The sequence below is a fragment of the Mytilus trossulus genome, chromosome 13, assembly GCF_036588685.1.
Source record: "Mytilus trossulus isolate FHL-02 chromosome 13, PNRI_Mtr1.1.1.hap1, whole genome shotgun sequence".
NCBI lineage: Eukaryota > Metazoa > Mollusca > Bivalvia > Mytilida > Mytilidae > Mytilus > Mytilus trossulus.
Genome location: NC_086385.1, coordinates 30,364,432 through 30,386,556, shown reverse-complemented (window position 1 = coordinate 30,386,556; position 22,125 = coordinate 30,364,432). Strand labels below are relative to the sequence as shown.

The 22,125-nt window shown below is 31.7% G+C and overlaps 1 protein-coding gene across 1 annotated transcript; it reads right to left on the bottom strand.

The window, feature by feature from the left end:
- Positions 1-3,034: 3,034 nt before the first annotated feature.
- On the bottom strand, positions 3,035-19,737 carry LOC134694231 (chitin synthase chs-2-like). The gene is made up of 11 exons (XM_063555230.1): positions 19,626-19,737; positions 18,260-18,353; positions 15,849-16,026; positions 14,986-15,217; positions 13,949-14,149; positions 12,667-13,064; positions 11,468-11,632; positions 9,910-10,106; positions 8,585-8,700; positions 3,593-3,768; positions 3,035-3,394 (listed from the first exon to the last, which is right to left on the bottom strand). Exons 1-11 carry the CDS (start codon positions 19,735-19,737, stop codon positions 3,035-3,037), a joined length of 2,229 nt encoding a protein of 742 aa, XP_063411300.1.
- Positions 19,738-22,125: the final 2,388 nt, after the last annotated feature.

Sequence of the window (22,125 nt, the reverse complement as noted above, 5' to 3'; positions counted from 1 at the left end):
AGTGTTTTTTCATATAAGGCTGTTGAAAAAAAAAATCTTAAAGGTTTTTTAACAGACGATCGAGTAACTATCTAACTATTGAAGACTTGATAACTTTGATAGGCCTCTAAGCTTAATACTACATGTCAAGAAAGTCCGTAAGATAAATGCATTACACAGTGTATTTGTGTCGTAATACAATATGTATGGGGTCAATTCGCTCTGGCCCCATTTAGAATTTACTTAACACATATATATCTCTTCAACGGTTTCGGTACTTATACGTCTTCGGATTTCAAATGTTTGACTTTGAGCGTTCCTTATGAAGGTAAATCCAGTAATGCGCGTCGCACGTAAGCAATTATTAAACGTGTTGTTTTCATTTTTTTTTTATGTCACTAGCACGCTATGAAACTTATAATTTTCGAACTGTACAATAAGAAGTGCACCGAGGGAAATAAATTAAGTTGAAATAATACTGATTAAGTTTTATTCATAACACTCTTCTACCATCACCAATTCAATAATAATAATTAAAAGATGAATATAATAGTTATTAGAATAATAATTGTCATTGCATTGTTTAAATTAGATTGATTAAAACATGTCATTTGACCTCAAAGAAAGTTACATTTAAAAGATGTTCAAAGGCCATGACTTTTTCGAATATTGCAAAATTATCAAATTCAACACGATTTCTTACCAATTAGGATAATTTACGATTGAAATCAAGTTTTGGAAGAATAATCATTGTATATAAGAAATAAGTCTAATTCTGTATTGTTGCGGAGTAACAACTTGAAACGAGAAATGTTTAGTTGACGATTGAAATGATATCAAATTGCAGCAACAAAACAAAAAATAAAACCTGAAAAACTCTAATCGTAACTTAAATGTCATCATGGTTAAAGGTTAATGTTTGATAAAAAAAAATATATCCATACCAATCCAATTCTACTATAACATGTATAAGCTATTTCTAACAAAAACAACAAATTAAAACTGATATAAACATATAAATATCAAACTTATCATCATCTAAGTACTATATATACCATAGTTTTTACGAGTTAACATATCTAAACAAACGAATCCGAAGGATGAGTTTGTTTAAATATGTTAATGAGTAAGACACATGGTATATAAAACTTGTAATATAAATAAAATGATTGACAGCTTCAAGACCTTCAACTAATATTGTAAATTGATCATGTTACAGTTTTATCCAATGAAATGGAAGCTCGCACAAGTCACTTTTGTGCCTCGTGTATGATATTCTGTGTAATTCATGTAATAGAACCCCTGAATTTGCAAAAAAAGAAAGAAAATGTCAGATTTTCCCGATTTTTATTTAGTTTTGCCCCCCGTGTATGGTTGTTTGCGCAAGTAATTTCATAATGTCACCAGACTGAGGTAAACACAAATATCGGATTACAGCGTCGGACAAGGATTAAATAATTATTCTAATGACGGTAAAAATAGTTTTTTGTTTTGTTTTCAAGTATTATACAAATTATTCATTTTTTTACAGAATTTCATCTCATTGAAAAATGCATATTTATACATTTATAGTTTTCGTAAACTACTTTCTTCCGTTATTTTATTAATTCGATTATTATATTAATTATTTAAACACAATTTTGATGACAAAACACTGTATTCAAACAGTAGCGGATCAAGGGAGCGTAGATAGTGTACGTTCCCCTAATTGATCGCAAAAAAATCATGTTTTTTCGCAGATATTTGTAGCCGATATTTATTCCTTTTTCTAAAGGTACCCCCTTTTTTAAATCGAAATTTAATTGGATCTTCGCAAAGGAAATGATAGATTCACATTTCATTTTTTTCACAACTTAAAGAAGAAACATTTAGTAATTAGTAAATTCCAAATGAGGGGAATTCGTAACATTCCTATATAGTTTGATAAAGGTTTCTTAAGACTTGGGTACACATAATTTATTGCTTTTTGTTATGAAATGAAAACAAATGAAGATCTTGACCTTTTAGTACGTTTAACAGTTTCCTTAATATTTAAGAGGCGTATACATTTAAAAAAAAGTGGAGCTTCAGCCATGGAATAACATGAAAATGAATATGTTATACCATGGCTGAAGCTCCGCCTTTTTCCCTTTGAATTCTAGTTGAGTTTCATATTTAATTAGCAAAGTATGGTACAACAATAATTTGCATATAAGATACCATGGTTTTCCCTCACCACACTTTTTAAGCAAATTATTTCATAAAAACATTAAACGAAAAAATCCAATTTATGTTACAATAAAACTTAAACTGAAGCGTAATTTTTTTTTATGATACTGTTCTTCATTGTATTCGTTTTGCAAGAATCATGAAAGACGTTCGATTCTAAATTGCACGCTATTTAATGTTGTAAATTCCAATCATTTTATTCGTGTCGTTTTCGTTGATATATGTTTCCAAGCTGATCAATTCTGATGAAAACTCATACTCGTATCTGTAATCACAAATGTTGAATGATGGTATAAGACATGTAAGAGAATTATTGCAAAAGGGTAGCTGTTATAAAATAAAGTTAAAGCTAAGTTCTTTTGTTAGACATACGCGTTTTTATGCCCCACCTCCGATAGAAGAGGGGCATTATGTTTTCTGGTCTGTGCGTCCGTTCGTTCCATCTTCCGTCCGTCTGTCCTTCTGCCCGTTCGTCCTGCTTCAGGTTAAAATGTTTGGTCAAGGTAGTTTTTGATGAAGTTGAAGTCAAATCAATTTGAAACTCAGTACACATGTGCCCTATGATATGATATTTCTGACTTGAATGCCAAATAAGTGTTTTGACTCCCACATCAAGGGTCACTGAACATAGAAAATGATGTGCAAATTTCCGGTTAAAGTTTTTGGTCAACGTAGTTTTTGATGAAGTTGAAGTCCAATCAACTTGAAACTTAGTATGCATGTTCCTGTGATACGATCTTTTTATTTTGAATGCCAAATTAGAGTTTTTATCCCAATTTCACGGTCCACTAATCACAGAAAATGATAGTGCGAGTGGGACATCAGTTTTGTATGGAAACATTCTTGTTTATTCACGTTTCACACTTGGACCAGGAATTTCTTCCGACTTTTGCTTTTTTTCTCGTCTCAATTGCTCTAACCAAATGTCAGCCGCTATATCTATATACTCATCTTTTGCCTTCTTTAAATCCTTTGCCTTTCGTTTCATGCTTTTTACTTTAGGCTCTTGAAATGAAACCGTTTCCACTATTCTATTTTTATCTGTCGCTGCTGCTGATTCTTTTGGGGGATCTTGGTTATTTGTTGTCATATATTGTCCAACATTTTCAAATATTTTCCGAAGTTTGGATTCCTCATTTTCCCAGACAGGCGTATTGGCAGTTATGTGCACAAGTGTAGAAAACCTATGGTACACCATGCAGATAAACTGGACAAGCAAAAGAAAACCAAAAACAACGGTAAACAAAATTGCTATAGGGGCAATTTTAAAATCCTTTCCGTAGCAAACGAATATAATTGATAAAGAATCTGAGAATGAGTTTGCTTGAGTAAGGCTATACATTAAAGTAACTAGAATGGCATTTAGAAGAAAAACAAAGAGACATGTGCGATTACGCAAGCTTACTAATTTTCGCTTTATGTTTTCAGCGCGGTCCTTATCTTCCTTTGGTGGTTTTAAACATTTTTGTATTCTATTTTCCCAAAATTCTTTCTCTGTATTATGAATTTCATCAATTGATTCGTCAAATACTGGATATTTTCTTTCTTCTGTGGTATCACTTGGTATGTCTTGATTATGCACTGCGTGGAATGAAAAAAAATGTATTATTTGAAAACTTCCGAATCACACATTAATAGATTGAACAATTGCTTACTGTTTTCAATCCAATGGGTTGAGATTACATGAATACATCAGAATGTTCTTGAATGTGCAATTTGAATATACACACACATGGTAAATTTTCTCTATATATATTAGTGCACTCGATATAACAATCAAAAAAAAGGAAAATATAGGAAAACTAATGTAAGACAACATCAAACAAAACAGACGCAAAGTCAAAGCAACAGTTATTAAAACATTGCTCTTATCTTAAACTTGTTTGGCATGAACTTGGCAAAAAGCTGGAAAAACTTGCAAATAGCTTTGCTCAATCTTTCTTTTTATGTTATATTATATGAGGTGTTGTGTGTCTTTTGTTTGTTCTTATAACTTTTTTTTATCATAACCCATGTTTACCAAAACTCACTTCGCTAAGATAAACAACAAATCAAAAGCAAAGCTACATCGGTAAAGTGTAAGGCCAAGTTTAGGCTTTTGTTGTTTTAAACAATTACTTTCGGTTATATCATCAATCTCTTTTCTTTTAATTTTAAAAGTAAGAGAATTCTGATTGGCCTTTTCTGAATGTTAGGCGGGAACAAAACCTAGAATGGTGATTATTTTTCACGTCGACGTAATTTTCCAGCTCGTAAACGTAATACAAATCAACTTTTCCACAGAAGTCGTTAACAACCTATCCTAATGACAAGACGGTTCTTGTATTTATGTTATTTAGTACAAACAAGTCATTATCTGCTTTAATTAAATGACGGTATTTTCTTCATTTCTCATGCATGTGTTTGTTGTACTTCTAATTAAGTTAATGTTGAGTTTTTGATATTTTGTAAGTCAGCAAAACGAAATAAGTTTTGATGCTGAAGCTGTTCTTTCCTTTCTTTAATCTACCATTTTCTACATTTGAAAATGCCTGTACCAAGTCAGGAATAAAACAGTTCTTGTCCATTCTTTTTTGATGCGTTTTGCTATTTGATTTTGCCATGTGATTATGGACTTTCCTAATTGATTTTCCCTTGAGTTCAGTATTTTTGTGTTTTTACTTTTTAGTACAAAATGTTCATGCTTGCTCTTCTTCTCTTTGCGAGTGGATAAAAGATATATCTAAATAACAAAGGTATAACTGTCATAATATGGCTGCGTATTTTACTAAGTTTAATGTGACGTTTTGTGATGTTTACAACTATTTAGCCAATTGATTAAGTGATCAAGTATTCTGATGAATAATATTACTAGTTCAACTTCAAATTGCATATTAAATAATTTTAACATATATATACAGTTGATTCAATTTATTTTTGTGGGTTTCAATTTCCGTGGATAAAGTAATACTTTCAGGTTCCTTATTTTGTGCATGTCCCAAGTCAGGAACATGTAGCTCAGTAGTTGTTGTTGGTATATTAATATGCCTGTAATATTTGTATGTTGATTGTTCATTTCAAGTTTATATATATATTTGTGTCGTAAATTGTTTTGTTATAAATTAGGCAATTAGTTTTCTAAATTGAATCACTTCATTTTTTTGTCAAGCTTTCGAAACGGACTATACAGTATCTGGATTTTCTCATTGTTGAAAGCCGTAAAGTTGTTTATAGTTAATTACTTCCACTTTGAACTGTGGTGGATAGGTGTGACGTTAACAATCATACCACATCTCTTAATCATAACATTAAAAAAGGCTATTTTCAGATATATGACCAGGTGATGTCGAGATAATTTTAAACCTTTTATCACAGCTCGTCGGTTTTCATTTTAGAGCTTAGATTATCCCAAATCTTGGCAACATGAATCATTTGAAAAAGGTTAACTTCAAGTTAAAAAAAACCATCTGATGTACATGTTTTTTTATAACCACATGGCTATTTTTTATCATAAAACTTGTTAACACGTACTTTTTTTCTCATGAAAATTCTATAATTTTAGAAGAAGTTTAGTTTTTTTTTTACTTTTTAAAACTATTCGACGATACGTTTTTCGTATGCAACGTGACATTTGCGTTAAATTTTGTGATCGCAATACACAAGTGCGAATAGAAAATCAACGGTAAACATCTCTCCGTCATCAAGATTTTATCTGTTATGCAAGCGCTAATCTGAATATCCATGCTATTTTGTTGATTGTTTACAAACGGGTGACAAACATCACACTTTAGCTCTAAAACACGACAATTAATTAGCTGCTATATTTTTACAGCAACACTGACCGATTAAAATATCTTTAGACGATTATATAAAATTTATGAGAAAAATTTTATAAAATCGTGCACAGAAGACTTAGTTTATGATATATGTTTGCATTGGTTGACAAATAAGGTTAACATTATTTTTACTGGTTACTCGTTTCATATGACTCTTACTGTTGAAAAAGACTTTGTTGCAGTAACATTGGTATAGTTTTGTTGGATATCAAAACACTTATCATATGATATTTTTTATCAACATTATTGATAAATGGTGGGTCTGTCTCAAGCTTTCATGATTTCTATTCTTAGTTAGCATCAAAACTATCGAAATATTGACCTACAGTTGAACAGGTCAAGAACTCTGAATTTCTTTACGTCAGAGTATATTTGCATAGTTAGTTCCCAAGCACAAGGTAATTTCAATTTGCATGCTCAGATTAAAAAAGTATTTTTTACGGCCTTACTTTTCGACTTTTTTTCGCCTTAGTAAAATTGTTGAACAGGTATTTTTTCCATTGATATGCATTGTACCTGTGCAATAATTGCACGGCATGTGAAATTTTAAATAAAAAGACCACTGTTCAGTATGATTTTTTTTTGTTCTTTTAAACCGTTATAATGTCATTTAAAAACATGTCTGTCTTGATAAACATGAAAACTTTCATTTCAACACTTCTATCTGTACTGGATTTGTAAAATTTTAATCAGCACGTGAACTAAAAGTAGGAACATCATTATAATTAGTATGCTTTACAAAAGTGTTATAAAAGGGGGTACGGTAAATAGCTTAATATATTTTGTATAGTTTCATTGATCGATGAAGTCCGTCTGTTACTAGTTTTATCCAAATATATACCTCAGAGGTGTTTTTATCGTTTGGCTGCTATCCTATTGACGTATGTGAAATAGCTCCAATATTTAAAGCCTCTGGGTCATAGTGGGTGCCTTATTACCTATTATTTGTTTTTCTTCTTAAATGTGCTTTGTATTTACATGATATAGAAATAAGAAGATTAGGAATGAGTGCCAAATGAAACATCTTTCAAACAAAGATATAATCTAGCATAATTTAGTAAAGAAAGTAGTCAAAGGACCATAGCTAATAAGTAAGCTATAAAGGGCACAAAATGACTCGTGTAAAACAATTTAAAAAAAAAGCAAACAAAAAACAACGGCCAAATATAATACATGTATATAAAAGCAGAGAAATGTATCCAATAAATGAAGGAAATATTATAGGTTTAGATCCAACGCTGTAATTTTCACAAAACATATCGAATTCCCACCTTGTCGCACATAAACATAGATAACATCATTTATGATTTTATTCAGTTTGGCAAATGGCCGAGCCCGTTACAAAAATTACAAAGACAAAAACAAAATGATACTACAGTTGTTTGCTTCACTTTTTCAGAACAAAGGGAATAGATTAGAAGTTCTATATACAGAAATATGGCAAATAAATTTCTTCTATATTGTGTTTACACTGTCACGTATTGGAATATTTCTTCGCCTTTTTTACGAACACAAAATTCAAGGATCACAAATTTCCCTCCACTAGCTATACGAAAATTGCTGCCCTCACGACCCATAGCTGTTATCGACGGCTAACTTTACAATGGTAAAAGAGGGACAAAAGATACCAAAGGGACAGTCAAACTCATAAATCAATAAACTGACAACGCTTGGCTAAAAATGAAAGAAGACAAACAGACAAACAATAGAACACATAACACAACATAGAAAACTAAAGAATAAGCAACACGATCCCCTCCGAAAACTAGGGGTGATCTCAAATGCTCCGGAAGGGTAAGTAGATTCTGCTTCACATGTGGCACCCGTCGTGTTGCTTATGTGATGACAAATCCGGTAAATAGTCTAATTCGGTAGGTCACATGCATGAAAGGGATGGAATTGTAGTTACGACGTAAGGAACATATCCAATATTATTTGTGAAACGTCATAATAAGAAAATCATAATAGAAAATGCATGCACGGGAATATCGTATCAATTTGGAGATATATACCACGTATGCTGGTGCTGATGGAATGTTGCTACTTGGAAATGAAAAGTTCACATTTGGAAAGCTGAAATCATCTCTTTTGTCGTAAAGTTTTTTTTCAACCGATCCTCATTTTCAATTTATAGAAGAAAAAAGTCAAGAAATGTGGCCAACTTAACTGTATCTGTAGTATCCTTTATCTCTAGTTCGATAGGATAGATGCGTTCCACATAGTCACCAAATTTTGAATTATTTAGTGAAAGAATATCATCTATATATCCGAAAGTAAAGTTAAAGGATATTACTACCTACTTATCGTTCTTGGTTGATTGTAAACACGTATTAGTCTATCATGCATTGTTAGTCATTTAGTGGATTGGTCAAACTCATAAATAAAAATTAATTACGTCACACGTAAATAAACTACAACGATCATAAAATTGTGCGAGAACATAAGTATGCTTATTCAGGCATTTCCGTATAATGTCGTGTTCCCGACCTGTTGAAATGGGAGAACTATTTTCATTTCGTTGTAATTTATCAGGTTTAAAAATGTGATACGATGTCAAGGTCTATTCGAATTTTAAAAGTTACCTTGATCTGTCTGAGTGGATGTGGTTTTATATTGATCTATATGATGTACTCTAGTCTGTCCAATAGCCTTCAGGAAATCTGCTTTTTGGTAGGTGTTATCCGCACATAGCATACAGCTTAAATTGATAAAAAAAAAAAGAAACATAATTTACTTCTAAAGGCTAAGGTATAATATGTACTAATATTTTGTTTATGAAATGTTAAGTATCCACAATATTGGAACAAAAATTTCAATACATTATTATTTGTGTACCGTACACTTGAGGGAAGTTAACTAATGAATAGATCATAGTTCATAATCATAAATATCAGAATATATACAGCATTTTTTTCAGACAGTTATATATATATATTGTCTATGCTGATTTTAAACTTATTATTATTAGATTATAATGACATAATAAAAAAATCGTTGTCTTAATACATACGTTACTTTTAAGATTCGCCATTTTACCCAATAGGCCCGGTGTCGCTGTAACTAGACGAGCCTCCTATTCGATGATTGTGTCATGGATCAAATTTTTACAGTGTATGTTCATTTTTTTTTAATATTATTTATATGCCTTTAGATTCAGATAAGCTATTTGAATTGATAGTTTATAGTTCGTCTAACTACTGTTGATTCATTTATTTTTTGGGGTACTTATTCTCGTGGATTTAGAAAATCTTGCATTTTCTTAGTTACTTGATTTCGTAGTTATCAAAAGTTATGCATTTAATCAAACAGCAAATTTGCAATTCGTTGAATATCTAAATTCCTGGTGTGGATGTACTCACGAAATCCACGAAAATTTGTATTCAACGAATAATAATGAATCCACAGTATGTTGTGATGTTATACTAATGTTTCAGGTTTGGTGATGGTTGGCCCTTATCAAAACGTTCAGACCCGCTGCATTTCTTTGCGTCTGTCCAAAGTAATGGCCCTGATGTTCAGTTAGTGAAATTTGTTGGTGTTGTTCGTTAATATTTTTCGTTTTCCGATTTTATTTAGACAAGACCGTTTGTTTTCCTGTTGGAATGATTTCACAGTTGTCATTTTTTGTGATCTTTATAGCTTGCTGTATAATGTGACCTAAGGCTTCGTGTTGAAGGCCGCATTTTGACATATAATCATTCTCTTTTACAAAATGGGACTGAGATGGAGAGTTGTCTCATTGACACTCAAACCACATCATATTGTATCTCATAAAATGTGTATAAAAATGTATCTGTCCCCTTTTGAAATACTTGGCCAGCAGATTTGTATTCAAACCGATGTTAACAGTTTGGACTGTCTATGAAGACAATTCGTATTGTCAAAAGAACAACGAATGTATACTCACGTAATGAAATTACCAAAGTTACAGAAATATCCATTTTCTTCCTTCAGATTTTTATTTCTATCAGTTACATCACTCTCAGTTTCTCGTGTTCCCCATGATATCTTATGAAGATTGCCAAGTGAATAAAAAACCATAAGCATTGACATTGATGGAATTCCAACAAAATATAGTAATCCTGGAAGTAGGCAATACCATTCCTAGAAAAAACAGCATATGGTTATCAAAGGCACCAGGATTATAATTTAGTACGCTAGAAGCGTGTTTCGTCTCCATAAGACTCATATATGTGTCATTCATAATGGAACTAGACGCATAACGTTGTTCCAAAGTCATATATTAAATTAAAAAAGATCCGTGTTACAGACAAATCGTGGGAAACACTTCAATCGTAGGAGAAAAGAACGGAATAAAAGAAACATTGAAGTGCCACAAAAAGCAAACATCTACATACACATGATACATAGAAACGTACAATTTGTTAACAGCTGTCAGATTCCTGGCTTGGTACAACACATTTTCAGAAAATAAAATAGTGGATTGTACCTGGTTTTATGGCTAGCCAAAGATCCCGCTTACATGGCAAAGTTAAGAAATAAATCAATGAAATTACCAGTCTACATGACAAGAACACGGCACGTCAGTTATACTGCTGAAATTTGATATTTATATCATTAAAATTTGACGTTGTATTAAAAAATAAAAAACGGACAGATTATTTTGTTAATGGTAGATTATCGTCATTCAAAAATAACTATTAGCTATATTATCAGATTGTAACATGGCATTTTTCATATCGCATGTATTATCAGCCCTAGGTTCAATATCAGCCCAAAAGCCGTATGGCTCGAGGGCTGATATTGACCGAGGGCTGATAATACATGCGATATGAAAAATGACATGTTATGATCTTTTTATCATATTCTTCAACAGTAGAGAAAAATAACAGATTCATATATTGATCCTTTTGAAACATTTTGAAATATTCAATATGAAATCTTTCTATCACTGATATGCCTCAACGGAGAGAAAAAACACATTTTAATATGGAAAAATCGACAAAAAAATCACTAATATACGTAATGAACATTGTTTGGAAAAGACAACTTTTTAAAGCAACTTTCTAAATTATGTTTCAGAAAAACTTAAAACAATGCATTTATCTAATAATTTTGTTTTTTAATTTTGTTTTTTAATTTAATTTTATTATTTTACACAATATACTTTCCAGTATTGGAAAAATTGTTTTGTACACTACTTTGTAATGTTTATCACTGAAAACATAACATTGAGGTGTATTTCCGGAATTTGCCGAGTATCACCGGAATGCCATGTGATAACGTTACGGAAAGGCATGTGATAACAATCGAAGCATGTGATAAACTTTTCATATCAGCCCGCTAAGCACCAATTCGAAGAATATGGACAATACTTTAATTTAATGCTATTATCATACGGTAAAAATCATATGTTATTTAGTCTAAGTATATGATAAATATATGTATAGAATACGTGTAACTTAAATATTTTGAGGATATGAGAAAATACCATTTGTACTTACTTTAGGATGTAGGAGCGTGGCTACTATAAAAACTCCAGCCACAAAAAGAAGGAATATAGCAGTAATAGAACACCATCCCTCATCAACTGCCTCTTGTATCACGCCAATCAAAACAATCACCATAACAAGCGAATATATGGATGATAAAATTGCAGCAAACTGTATCTATATAAAAAAGATATATATATATAAAAAAAAAACTACATCCAGTTGTAGAATTATTTGTTAACACTCTCACACTCAGGGAAGCTAAACAAATAATATTGATGTAATCAGAAGTGTTAGAAATAAGTAACCCTGTCTACATGCCTGCAAAATAAGCAACTAGAATAAAAAATAACACTACAATTAAAAATAAAAGGATAAATATATTGAGGATAATTTCACAACGAAATTACAAATTAACAAAAAATAAGTACAATAACAAACTGCTTAAATTTACTTTAAAAGAGTGACTTCTGTTGGCTGTGAATAAGTGTACAGAAACTGCTTTTACATTTAAATCGGTACTTTTGTTTTCTTGTTTGAATTGTGTTATAAAATGTCATGATATATTTACTGGTTTTTGGATTCCGTATTGTTGAATCCTTACATCTACGTTGAAATTTCTGAGAAAATTAGTCGCTGACAAATGAAAACAACGTTAAATTTACATTATCCCTGGCATACGTGTCATTCGACCATGCTTCTTTACACCATAGTGTTGACTTATAAATAACTGTTACTGAAAAGTTGATTTATCATAAAAACATTCAGAGAAATGATGATCAGGTTGAGAAACTTCGTATGGAAGGATATACTTCTAACATATTCATTTATGAGTATATATATCAACATAATTTGATTATGACTTCTAGTTTCTGAAAAATGGAGCCTTCTTAAAACATTATTGTTATACAACTATGACGACTACGCGCACACGTTTATAAGACGACATGAGTATGTGAAAAAAAGGTTCCCAATCATGTTACCTGAAAAACCACAAGCCCAAGTGACTCCTTGCAGACGGATATGCCCTTGACAAATATGTTTAGAGTAACTATATTCACCATATATCAAACATTCCAATGGAAATTGGCATTATCACGATAAATACCAACATGGCCAACATTTATATATTTTAAGGAGTTAATATAAACTATACGGTTATTCTACATTTCCGCTTTTACTTATAATCAAACGTATACAGAAAATCTTACTTGTCTTTCTTCTGAAGTGTACAGGCACATAAGTAGAAAAATGCCAACAGGGGCTATATTTAAAACCAGTGCTAGCCAAGGAGGGATAACGTCAAATCCAACAATAATACCGCCGAGAATGAGCATAAATATTGTTCCTGGTGTTATCAAGGTAGATATGAGAAGACAAACTTGATAAATGATGTATAACATTGATATATTTTCATTGTTTTTTGTTAAATTTTTCCAGTCAAGAATCAGATCAATTATGTTTGCTAACGTTGACGGTGTCCATCGTCGTCGTTGTTTGTAGAAATCAGTAAAACCTTCAGGAGCAAACGTCTTTGCATCTGACTCTGCACAATATTCTATCTTCCATCCTTGTTTTAACACTAAAGTGCATAGCCATCTGTCTTCACCTTGTCAATACAAAAACTCATTCTAATTTCCCTTTCATATGTACGACAATAAAGACAAATGTTATAATACTATGAATATGTATAGATATGATATCAGACATTTTACTCTATATGAAAGTATCATTAATAATATATATCTGTATGAAACGCCATAGCTGTTTAAAATAAAAAAAATAAAGCACCTTCATCTTATGAAATATCCACAGCATATAATAGAATATGACACATGAGTCAGCCATGGCGTTCCATATCTCTAAATATGGTCTAACTTTGAATATTCTGTAACGATATTCCATGTATGGTGACATCGTAATACAATTAAATCAAATATATTTTTAAACAAGAATGTGTTCATGGTACACGGATGCCCCACTCCCTTATCGTTTTGTGTGTTTAGTGGACCGTGAAATTGGGGTAAAAACTCTTATTTGGCATTTAAATTAGAAATATCATATCACAGGGCATATGTCTACTGAGTTTCAAATTGATTGGACCTCAACTGTATAAAAAAAACTACCTTGATTAAAAACTTTAACCTGAGGCAGGACGAAAGGACAGATTGACAGAAGGACAGTATAACGAACAAACGGACGCACAGACAGGACATCATGTCCCTCTACTGTCGAAGGTGGGGCATAAAAATTAACTGCTTTTGTTTTACTGCAATGTTCAATGGTTTTCGTTTGATATATTTTGGCTTTTGATTTTGCCATTTGATTACTAGGTACTTTCCGTTTTGAATTGTCCTCGTTTTTTTTTAATTTTTAATTTAACTGTTTGTTAAAGAGAAATAGAAAAATATGTGTTTAACTTTTTACTTGATTACAAATTTGAGAGGGGGATAATGTGAATGTTTGTGTTACAATTTAATACATTTATATTACCTTGATCATATTGGACAAGCTGTGCTGCAGTTGATGCTTCTTTGGTATATTTCTCAAGAACATTATTTTTCAATATTGCAGAACCCCGAAACAGACTGAAACAGCCAGGACTGCATAAAACACAACCGGTGACATGCTCTGTTGCTTTCTGCAGCCAATGACTCACTGCATACTCAAACATCTGATACCATACCATAGGACCTGAAACAAACACGTGTATACATGTGGGGGTTTTAAATCATAAAAAATGTTAAACAATTTGAAAATATGTACTTCTAGAATAAATTGTACCAATTTGTACATTTTGGCAAACATAAAATTGAGAAGGGAAATGGGGAATGCGCCATAGAGACAAAAACCAGACCATAGAGCAGACAAACGCAGACTTTTGAGAAACAGACTTTGGATAAACGAACACTAGTACATTAAATACCATTACTAAGATAAGATACATGCACTGTTACATTATCCCAAATCATTTGTGTTGGACATACTATGTGTGCACAAAAATAGAGAACAATAAAGTTGATTATAAAAAAGAAATAGAATAACTTTATAAATAGATAGAGCTCTTCCTTATTCTCACATACAGTTATAGGTGTTCTGTTCCGTTGTATGAGAAAATTGTCCAAAAGGCTAGAAATTATCAACAACTTAATCATGTTAATCATGCACACTGTTGTCAATATCATTGAAATATATTCTACTGTCAAGTGAAAGGTTAAGCTAGCTATAACATAAGGCTTAATCTACCTTGCTTTACATAAAGAAATACCGGTAACCAGTCATGATCAGGAATATGAAAGTTGTTTCTCATTCGTTTGATATATTTGAGCTTTTGTATTTGCCGTTCATAAAGGACGGTACATTTAGATTTTCCTTTGAGATCCGTGTATTTGTTATTCATCTTCATGCATAAGATGCATTTCAAAAAGAGAGAAAAATGCACAGCGCTTAAACTTTAATGATAAAACATTATTGTAAAAAAAGAAGATATAAAAGGACTTTGTTGAAGATAGAAACGATTAAACTTTTACCAGAACCAATGGGATGGATTCTCCCACACGCTGCACCTACAAGGTTAGATTTTTTCATTCGTCTCATTAAACTCAACACAGCCTCTGGTTCAAAGTCGACATCTCCATCCAATACCAATATATATGATTTCTTTGCTTCTTTTTTAATATGTCTAGTTTCTTCCTTTGAACCTTTCGTTCCCTCGAAATCTTTTGTCAAACACCAATCAAGAATGTAATATAGATACATAATCTGAAATGATTATAGTAAATATGTTGAGACTGTTCTTTATTCATTTCCATATTGACTATATTCGTGTGTTTCTCTGTCCTATATTTCCCCCACATTTATTTGTAATGTAGTCCTGTCATATAATGTTGTCAATTTAATTTTATATTGAACATTACCATTAAAGCGGAAGGTTTAGCATGCCACAAAACCAGGTTTAACCCATAATTTGATATTCTTAAAATGTTTTGCATAAAGTCAGGGAATTTGCCATTGTTATATTATAGTTCGTTTCTGTAAGTTACATTTTAATGTTGTGTTTCTATTGTGTCGTAATTTTCCTCTTATATTTGATGCGTTTCCCTCAGGTTTAGGTTGTAACCCGGATTTGGTTTTTTTTTCTCAATCGATTTATAAATTTCGAATAGCGGTATACTACTGTTAGCTTTATTAGACACTAAAAGTTGAAATTATAATACTAATCAACTTTTCAATTCAATTCAAAAGTCCCTATGAACGTCAGGTAAAGGAGACATAATTTGGTTGTATATTATAATGGGTAGAGAGATATGTATTACCTTGATTAACTAAGCACAATTACTTAAAGTTATTGTTAGCTTTTCTCTTTAAGTTAAAATCACATTAATTGTAATACCTGACTCCAACGTTTTTTCCGTCTTATTTTCTGTTTGTCCTTTAGATGAACAATTATTGTGTTCCCGTATGGTAGCTTCCAGTGCATTCTACCTCCATACGGAGTTCTGAAATACTCTTCTAGATTATCATCGGACGAGTCACGAGGTAGGTGACTGTTTTCCATTTTAAATTGACCTCTTTTGAAAAAAATATACAAAAATATAAAACAGAACGATTTAAATTCCATTGGTCCGTAGTGCATGTCTTGTTTCATCTTTATCGGAAACGCTCAACATCAGTTAATCAACTTTAAAGTGATTGAAATTCCAAAAGTATATCACAAAACTGAAATCAGAGGAAAGACGAAAAGTCCCTAATCAATGGAAAAATTAAAATCTTAAACACATCAAACTATTGGATAACAACTATCATTTTCCTGAATTTGTATATGCATTCGCGTAGGTAAAGTTACATCTGGTTTTATATAGGTAGTTTAACCTCTCACTTGTATGGCAGGTGCATAAAACCCCATTATATTCACAAGGATGAGTGACCAAACCAAAAAGACAAAATAGCTGAAAATTCCAATAACCTTAGAGGTATAGCAGAAAACATTGTGTAATAGTCTGAATCACTACAAAAACAAATGAACACCTAACATAACAGAAGCACAAATTGCATACAGAGAAAATATATAAGCACAATGAAAGACAAAATGTACTATTATGAGGAGAGTGTTAGTCCCCAGTCACACTATCGCACAAGATCGCATCACGCTCAACGGGATCTAAAATATATTCAGATCGTGACGAGGTCGCGGTATTAGCGGCATGAACATTTTCGTTGTTTTTATGATGACATTACCATGATTACGCCCTCATTAAGTTTCTACAACAATGCGGCTACAATTATACCACGTTTCTCGCTATGCTTTTTCTGCGACCCCACTACGATTATCACGATCTTAATACGCTCATGCGTTTTCACTTTGACCATACCAAGATTTGAGTGATTGCAACACGATTTTATCACACGTGTTCTGCAATTTAAGCGCGCTTTTACCAAGAACATTCTACGATCTAGCCATGTTCACACCTCGATCTAACAACTTTCTAAACAATAATGTCAACAAGGTGTGAATAATGTTTCATTAATTCTAATTGTCATTAAAACATATAATTCTCTAAAACAACACAGACATGTCACCAAAATCTACCAGAACTCGTTGTGATAGTGGTAGGGCAGAGATAGAGTCTGGGATGCCTCTGATACATATCCTGATCCAGTAGAAATATCGGATCAACCAATTAAAACCTGAATCACACCGTATAGCTGATCCATCAAGATTTCATGGCGATATTTTATTGAACTATAGTTGGAATAGTACAGATGTGTCAAACATGGTTGAACTGTTGGAAATTAGGGACATGAATTACATTATTCAAACAGACAAACAAAAGCTCGAGAGCTTTTATGTATTTTATGTGACAATGACAAAAAGTTAGAACTAGAAGTAGTCGTAGAATGAACGTAGTCAGGTTCTAAGACGAGCGTGACCAGGACGGCATGAGCGTAAACGTATCATACTATGGTCTTGACCAGCGTAGTATAAACGCAGAGGCATTGATAGGTTACAATGAAAACGGTATGGTCGTAGTGGGATAGTAGTAACGGCGTTCACGCTACGATAGTACAGCAACTGTTGCGACCTTACCATGACCTTACTGCGCTCTTGCTTTGCTTCTTTTACGACCTGAGTTCATTTTTTTCAGAGATCGTAGTGCGATCACTGCTTATTGTGATTTGGGTATAAGCATCATGTAATTTCATATATGTGACCTTTATCATGTTAAATAATAAACTTGAAAATCAATGCCACGCTTACCAAAAGTGGACCTTGTTCTTTTTGCTGGAATCGGAGTTATATTCATTATAGTTATTTTATTCTAGAGATTTCCTTCGATTTATATATTCATATAAAAACACTAATAGTGGATCTTGTTTAGCTGATATTATGAAATTTGAGCGACTGTCATAAAAGTGAGAACTTTAGCTATCTTTAAAACCAGGTGTAATCCTCCAATTTCTACATTAGAAAATGTCTGTACCAAGTCAGGAATATGACAATTTGAATATATTCGTTTGATGTAGTTGAACACTTGCCATTTTATTAGAGACGTTCTTTTGGGAATTTCCTCGGAGTTCAGTATTTTTGTCATTTAACTTAAAAGTTTGTATATAAGCTTCTAAATGTTCGAATGATAAACTTTTAAATTTTGATAAGTTGATTGCATACAAAACTTTGGAATTTGGCTCTTGATCTTTCAGATTATAAACGCCATCAAATTTAGCGATACTTTAAGGTACAATTTTCTCTTATACTTAAAACAAAATGTAATAATATAATTGTCAATTAGTATAAACGATTACCTCACTTCTTGAAAAACATCTATCAAAGTCTTTACAAAACTGTTGACATGTCCCAGTTTATTCTCGTCGAAAGCATCATCAAAGAAAATATGAGCTGTTACGATTAACAGAAAAATAATATAAACAGAAAACATTTTGATGATGAACTGTCAAAGATATAATAGTTATCCTCAAACACTTGAATAAAAATACCAAAACTCAGTCTTTAAAAATTATCGCATTTTAACAAGATATCTAAAATGTTGGGAGATTTGGTCATGGAATGTCTCAATTAAAATTTAATTTCACAGTTCAATTTTTTTTTAAATTAAATCAATAAATTTTATTGAATTTTATGTGACTGTCGTACAATTGAGAGGATAAGCTAGCAAAAAAAATCAGGATGAATCCACAATGATCTTCAACAGAAAATGCCTGTACCTAGTCAGAAATATGAAAGTTGTTATCTGTTTGTTTGATGTGTTGAAGCTTTTGATTTTGCCCATCTAATTAGGGACTTTCCTTTTTTAATTGTCCTCGGAGTTCAGTATTTTTGTGATTTTACTTTTTCCTCAACGGAAAAGTAAGAGATTACCACTTAAAGGAACTGAATATACAAGATTTAAAGCAAGTTATAATATTTTAATTCATTTACACAATTGATTGAAATAAAACAACAAGGTTTTTGTTATGATATATTACGTAAAAAATATCAAAACCATTATATGTCTTGGTTTTACTTCCAGAACTAAAACATGTAAAAGCTTTTTCTATATGAAATTAAGAATGGAAATAGAAAATATGTTAATGAGACAATTTCTCCCCCAAAGAGCAGATACCAGTTGAAGGCCATCAATTTTTCTTCAACGCACCGAGAAAAACCCACAGCCGGCCCCTTTAATAAAAATATACAAAAGTTCTTTGAAAGTGGACGTCATACTTAACTATAAGACATATGAATGCACTAAAATTGATAAAAAAAAATAAAAAAGACTAACAAAGACCAGATGCTCCTGACTTTGTCCAGACGCAAATAAAAACGACCGTGACAAACATGGTTTATGTAATCTCAACCTCCCCTATACATCTAGTCAATGTCGAATAGTTATCAAAAGTACCAGGATTATAACAAAGAAATACACATAATTATGCATGTATAGGCAATTTAAAAAAAAGTAACTTATGTGTGGATTTCTGTTATAGTGATATATACTGTTTGTGTATAGATTACTAGCATTTCAAATCAAATGAATTATTTTAATTTCTTCTTTTTTGTTATTGTATTTTCTTTTTATTTTTATCTAGTGAGAGCCATTTTTGGTGCACCATCAACACATATAACATTTGTCATTTAAACTGTTTGATGGCTTGTTGGATGACTACATACCTTCCAAATTAAAAGTTTCGATATCATCCATCCATTTATATTTCTTTTCATCGTTTTTTCCATCTTTTTCTGCTCTCTTTTCTTTAGCTTTTATCGCTGTTTTCTCTAACATGTCATTCTCAAACTTTTTCTTATCCAGTCTTAAAAAAACCTACTGTGTTAACAGTTGAACAACACATATTTATCGTATTGAAAATTGAACGTTACGTTGAAGAACAAGTCGGGTAATGAATTGATATTCAGGCAAGACAACCTATAATAAACGTATTTACACTTTTTGTATTTAGCTGAGTTTTCTCTCCAAATCACCTGAGATCGCCTCCTAATAACATTTTGACGTCAAGCAACAATAACTTTTTTATTGTGACGTCAAATTTTTTGAATTGTTATGTCAAAGTTTACGGAAACCTGTGTGATTCAACGTAATGGAGGAAAAATTTGCATACAAAGGTTAATACATTTATTGAAAACTTAGCAATATTTAAGAATAGGTACTATCAATAATCATACAATGTCTGTTATTGTAGATGTTTCTATAAACACTAACAAGTACATACAAATCAAAGAAGGAATCCCCGATCAGAACATGAGTTGTTATTTTAAATGTCTTTTCTTATGTTTATCGGAGGCATCGGTGGCCGTGTGATATAAGTAGTTACTACTGTAATCACTAGCCAGTCAGCACTGAGGTTGTGAGTTCGAATCCCGCTTGTGCTGGTGCATTCCACTTCAATCTTTATTTAATAGGAATGTCAGTTTTTATAGGAATGTCAGGTTTTTTTTAACAAAGATCGGTGATTTTCTACGAATCGACCGTCACGGAATTGCCCCAATCTGGTGCTAAAAAATGGCGTTAAAAACACCAAAAATCGAAGTCAAAATCTAATGAGTATTCCGAACAGATATTCCAGTTGTTACAATGCAGTGTCAAATTTAAAAGACTTTTCAATAGAAAAATATGTTTGAGTCATTTTTGTCTGGAAATTTTGGTAGGTGAAAAATAATGAATAGCACGAATTAAGAATTTTCAGTGTAGTTTGTCTTTTTTTAATCAGATTAAAATGCATAAACTGTTTCTACGAACAAAGATTTAAAATTCTTGATTATGTTCTAAAAAAAAACAATCGTAAGTACGACTTGCAACTGGCCTTCAAAACTGAAAATAGAACGGTTGGTCAAATACTTGTAAGCAAAACAGGGACAATGTTATGTATTGCAGTCAAATATATGTACCTGAGTGGATTTTTTACAATAAAAAAATTAATCAAAACACAATGTTTAGAAATAAATAAGCATTACTTAAATATTGAGTGCAAAAGTTGTGTCATTTCTGTTTCATCTTCATGCCACATTGTTGCACAGCAGGCGTATAGATTTATACGTTTCTTTTTTTCCTTTTGTTGAGTGTCAGATCCCTACAATAAATGTGTTTAAATAGCTGGGTTGTAATAAGTGATTGTTGACCAAGCATAATATGTACATTTTATGATTAATTAATCGGTAACTAATTTGAATAAAATTGAAAAGAAAAAAAACCATTTGTTATCCTCTTTCTGGATAATAAACAAGTACCAGTGAGATAAATTCATAACGTTTGTGTCACCATTGCTGATTTCAAATAAGTTTCTTTTTGGAATGCATAAATCGGAATTATATACCAACATCGGTATGTTTTTGAATGCAGAGATCAGTGCAGTACTATGCATTGGACTAAAATTAAGAATAGAAATGGGGAATGTTCCAAAGTAGTTATATAAATGAGCATACACTGAACGAATAAATTTGATCTATGATAAAAAGGAAATACAAAATCACCTTTAAACAATGATATATACTGTATGCAGAACATAGTACGTACCTTTTTATGTATAATGTCATATTCGTCATCATGTCTTCTTCTATTAAGAAGGAGAGATAAGTCGAGAAATACTCCGCAGTAAAATTGCGACACAAATAATCTTTATAAAAGAAAACACAATGTTTATATTTCCCGAGTCTACTATGTTATATATACAAATAACAAATAAGAATCATTGAGAGTACGTTTAGTTTTTGCTTTAGAGATGAAAAAACAACATTTGACGATTAAAGCACTCAAACTAGAAATTTCATTTTTTATCAAATATTGAATTGTTAAAAAATAATTCATTACAATATTGTTAGATAATCAACGACATTTTTGAACCATTGTTCAATAAAGTAGTTTTGTTTTACTTACCGGTCTGTTTCTCCCATTTTTTTTCCATTGACATACCAGACATGTCTTGTTGTAAACAAAATAGAAATGTTCAAAACAATAAAAGCAATGACCAAATCCCGACACGATGATAACAAAGAATAATTTCCTTTAATACACCAGTCGGAGAAAAAAAGATCGCACGATTCTATTTGTATAATATCGGGTTTATGCATCAGACTTATAAATGCTACACAAGATAGAAGTGGCAGAACAATAATCGGGGGTCCAAAACCAAACCGCTGACAGAAAATTGCACAAGAC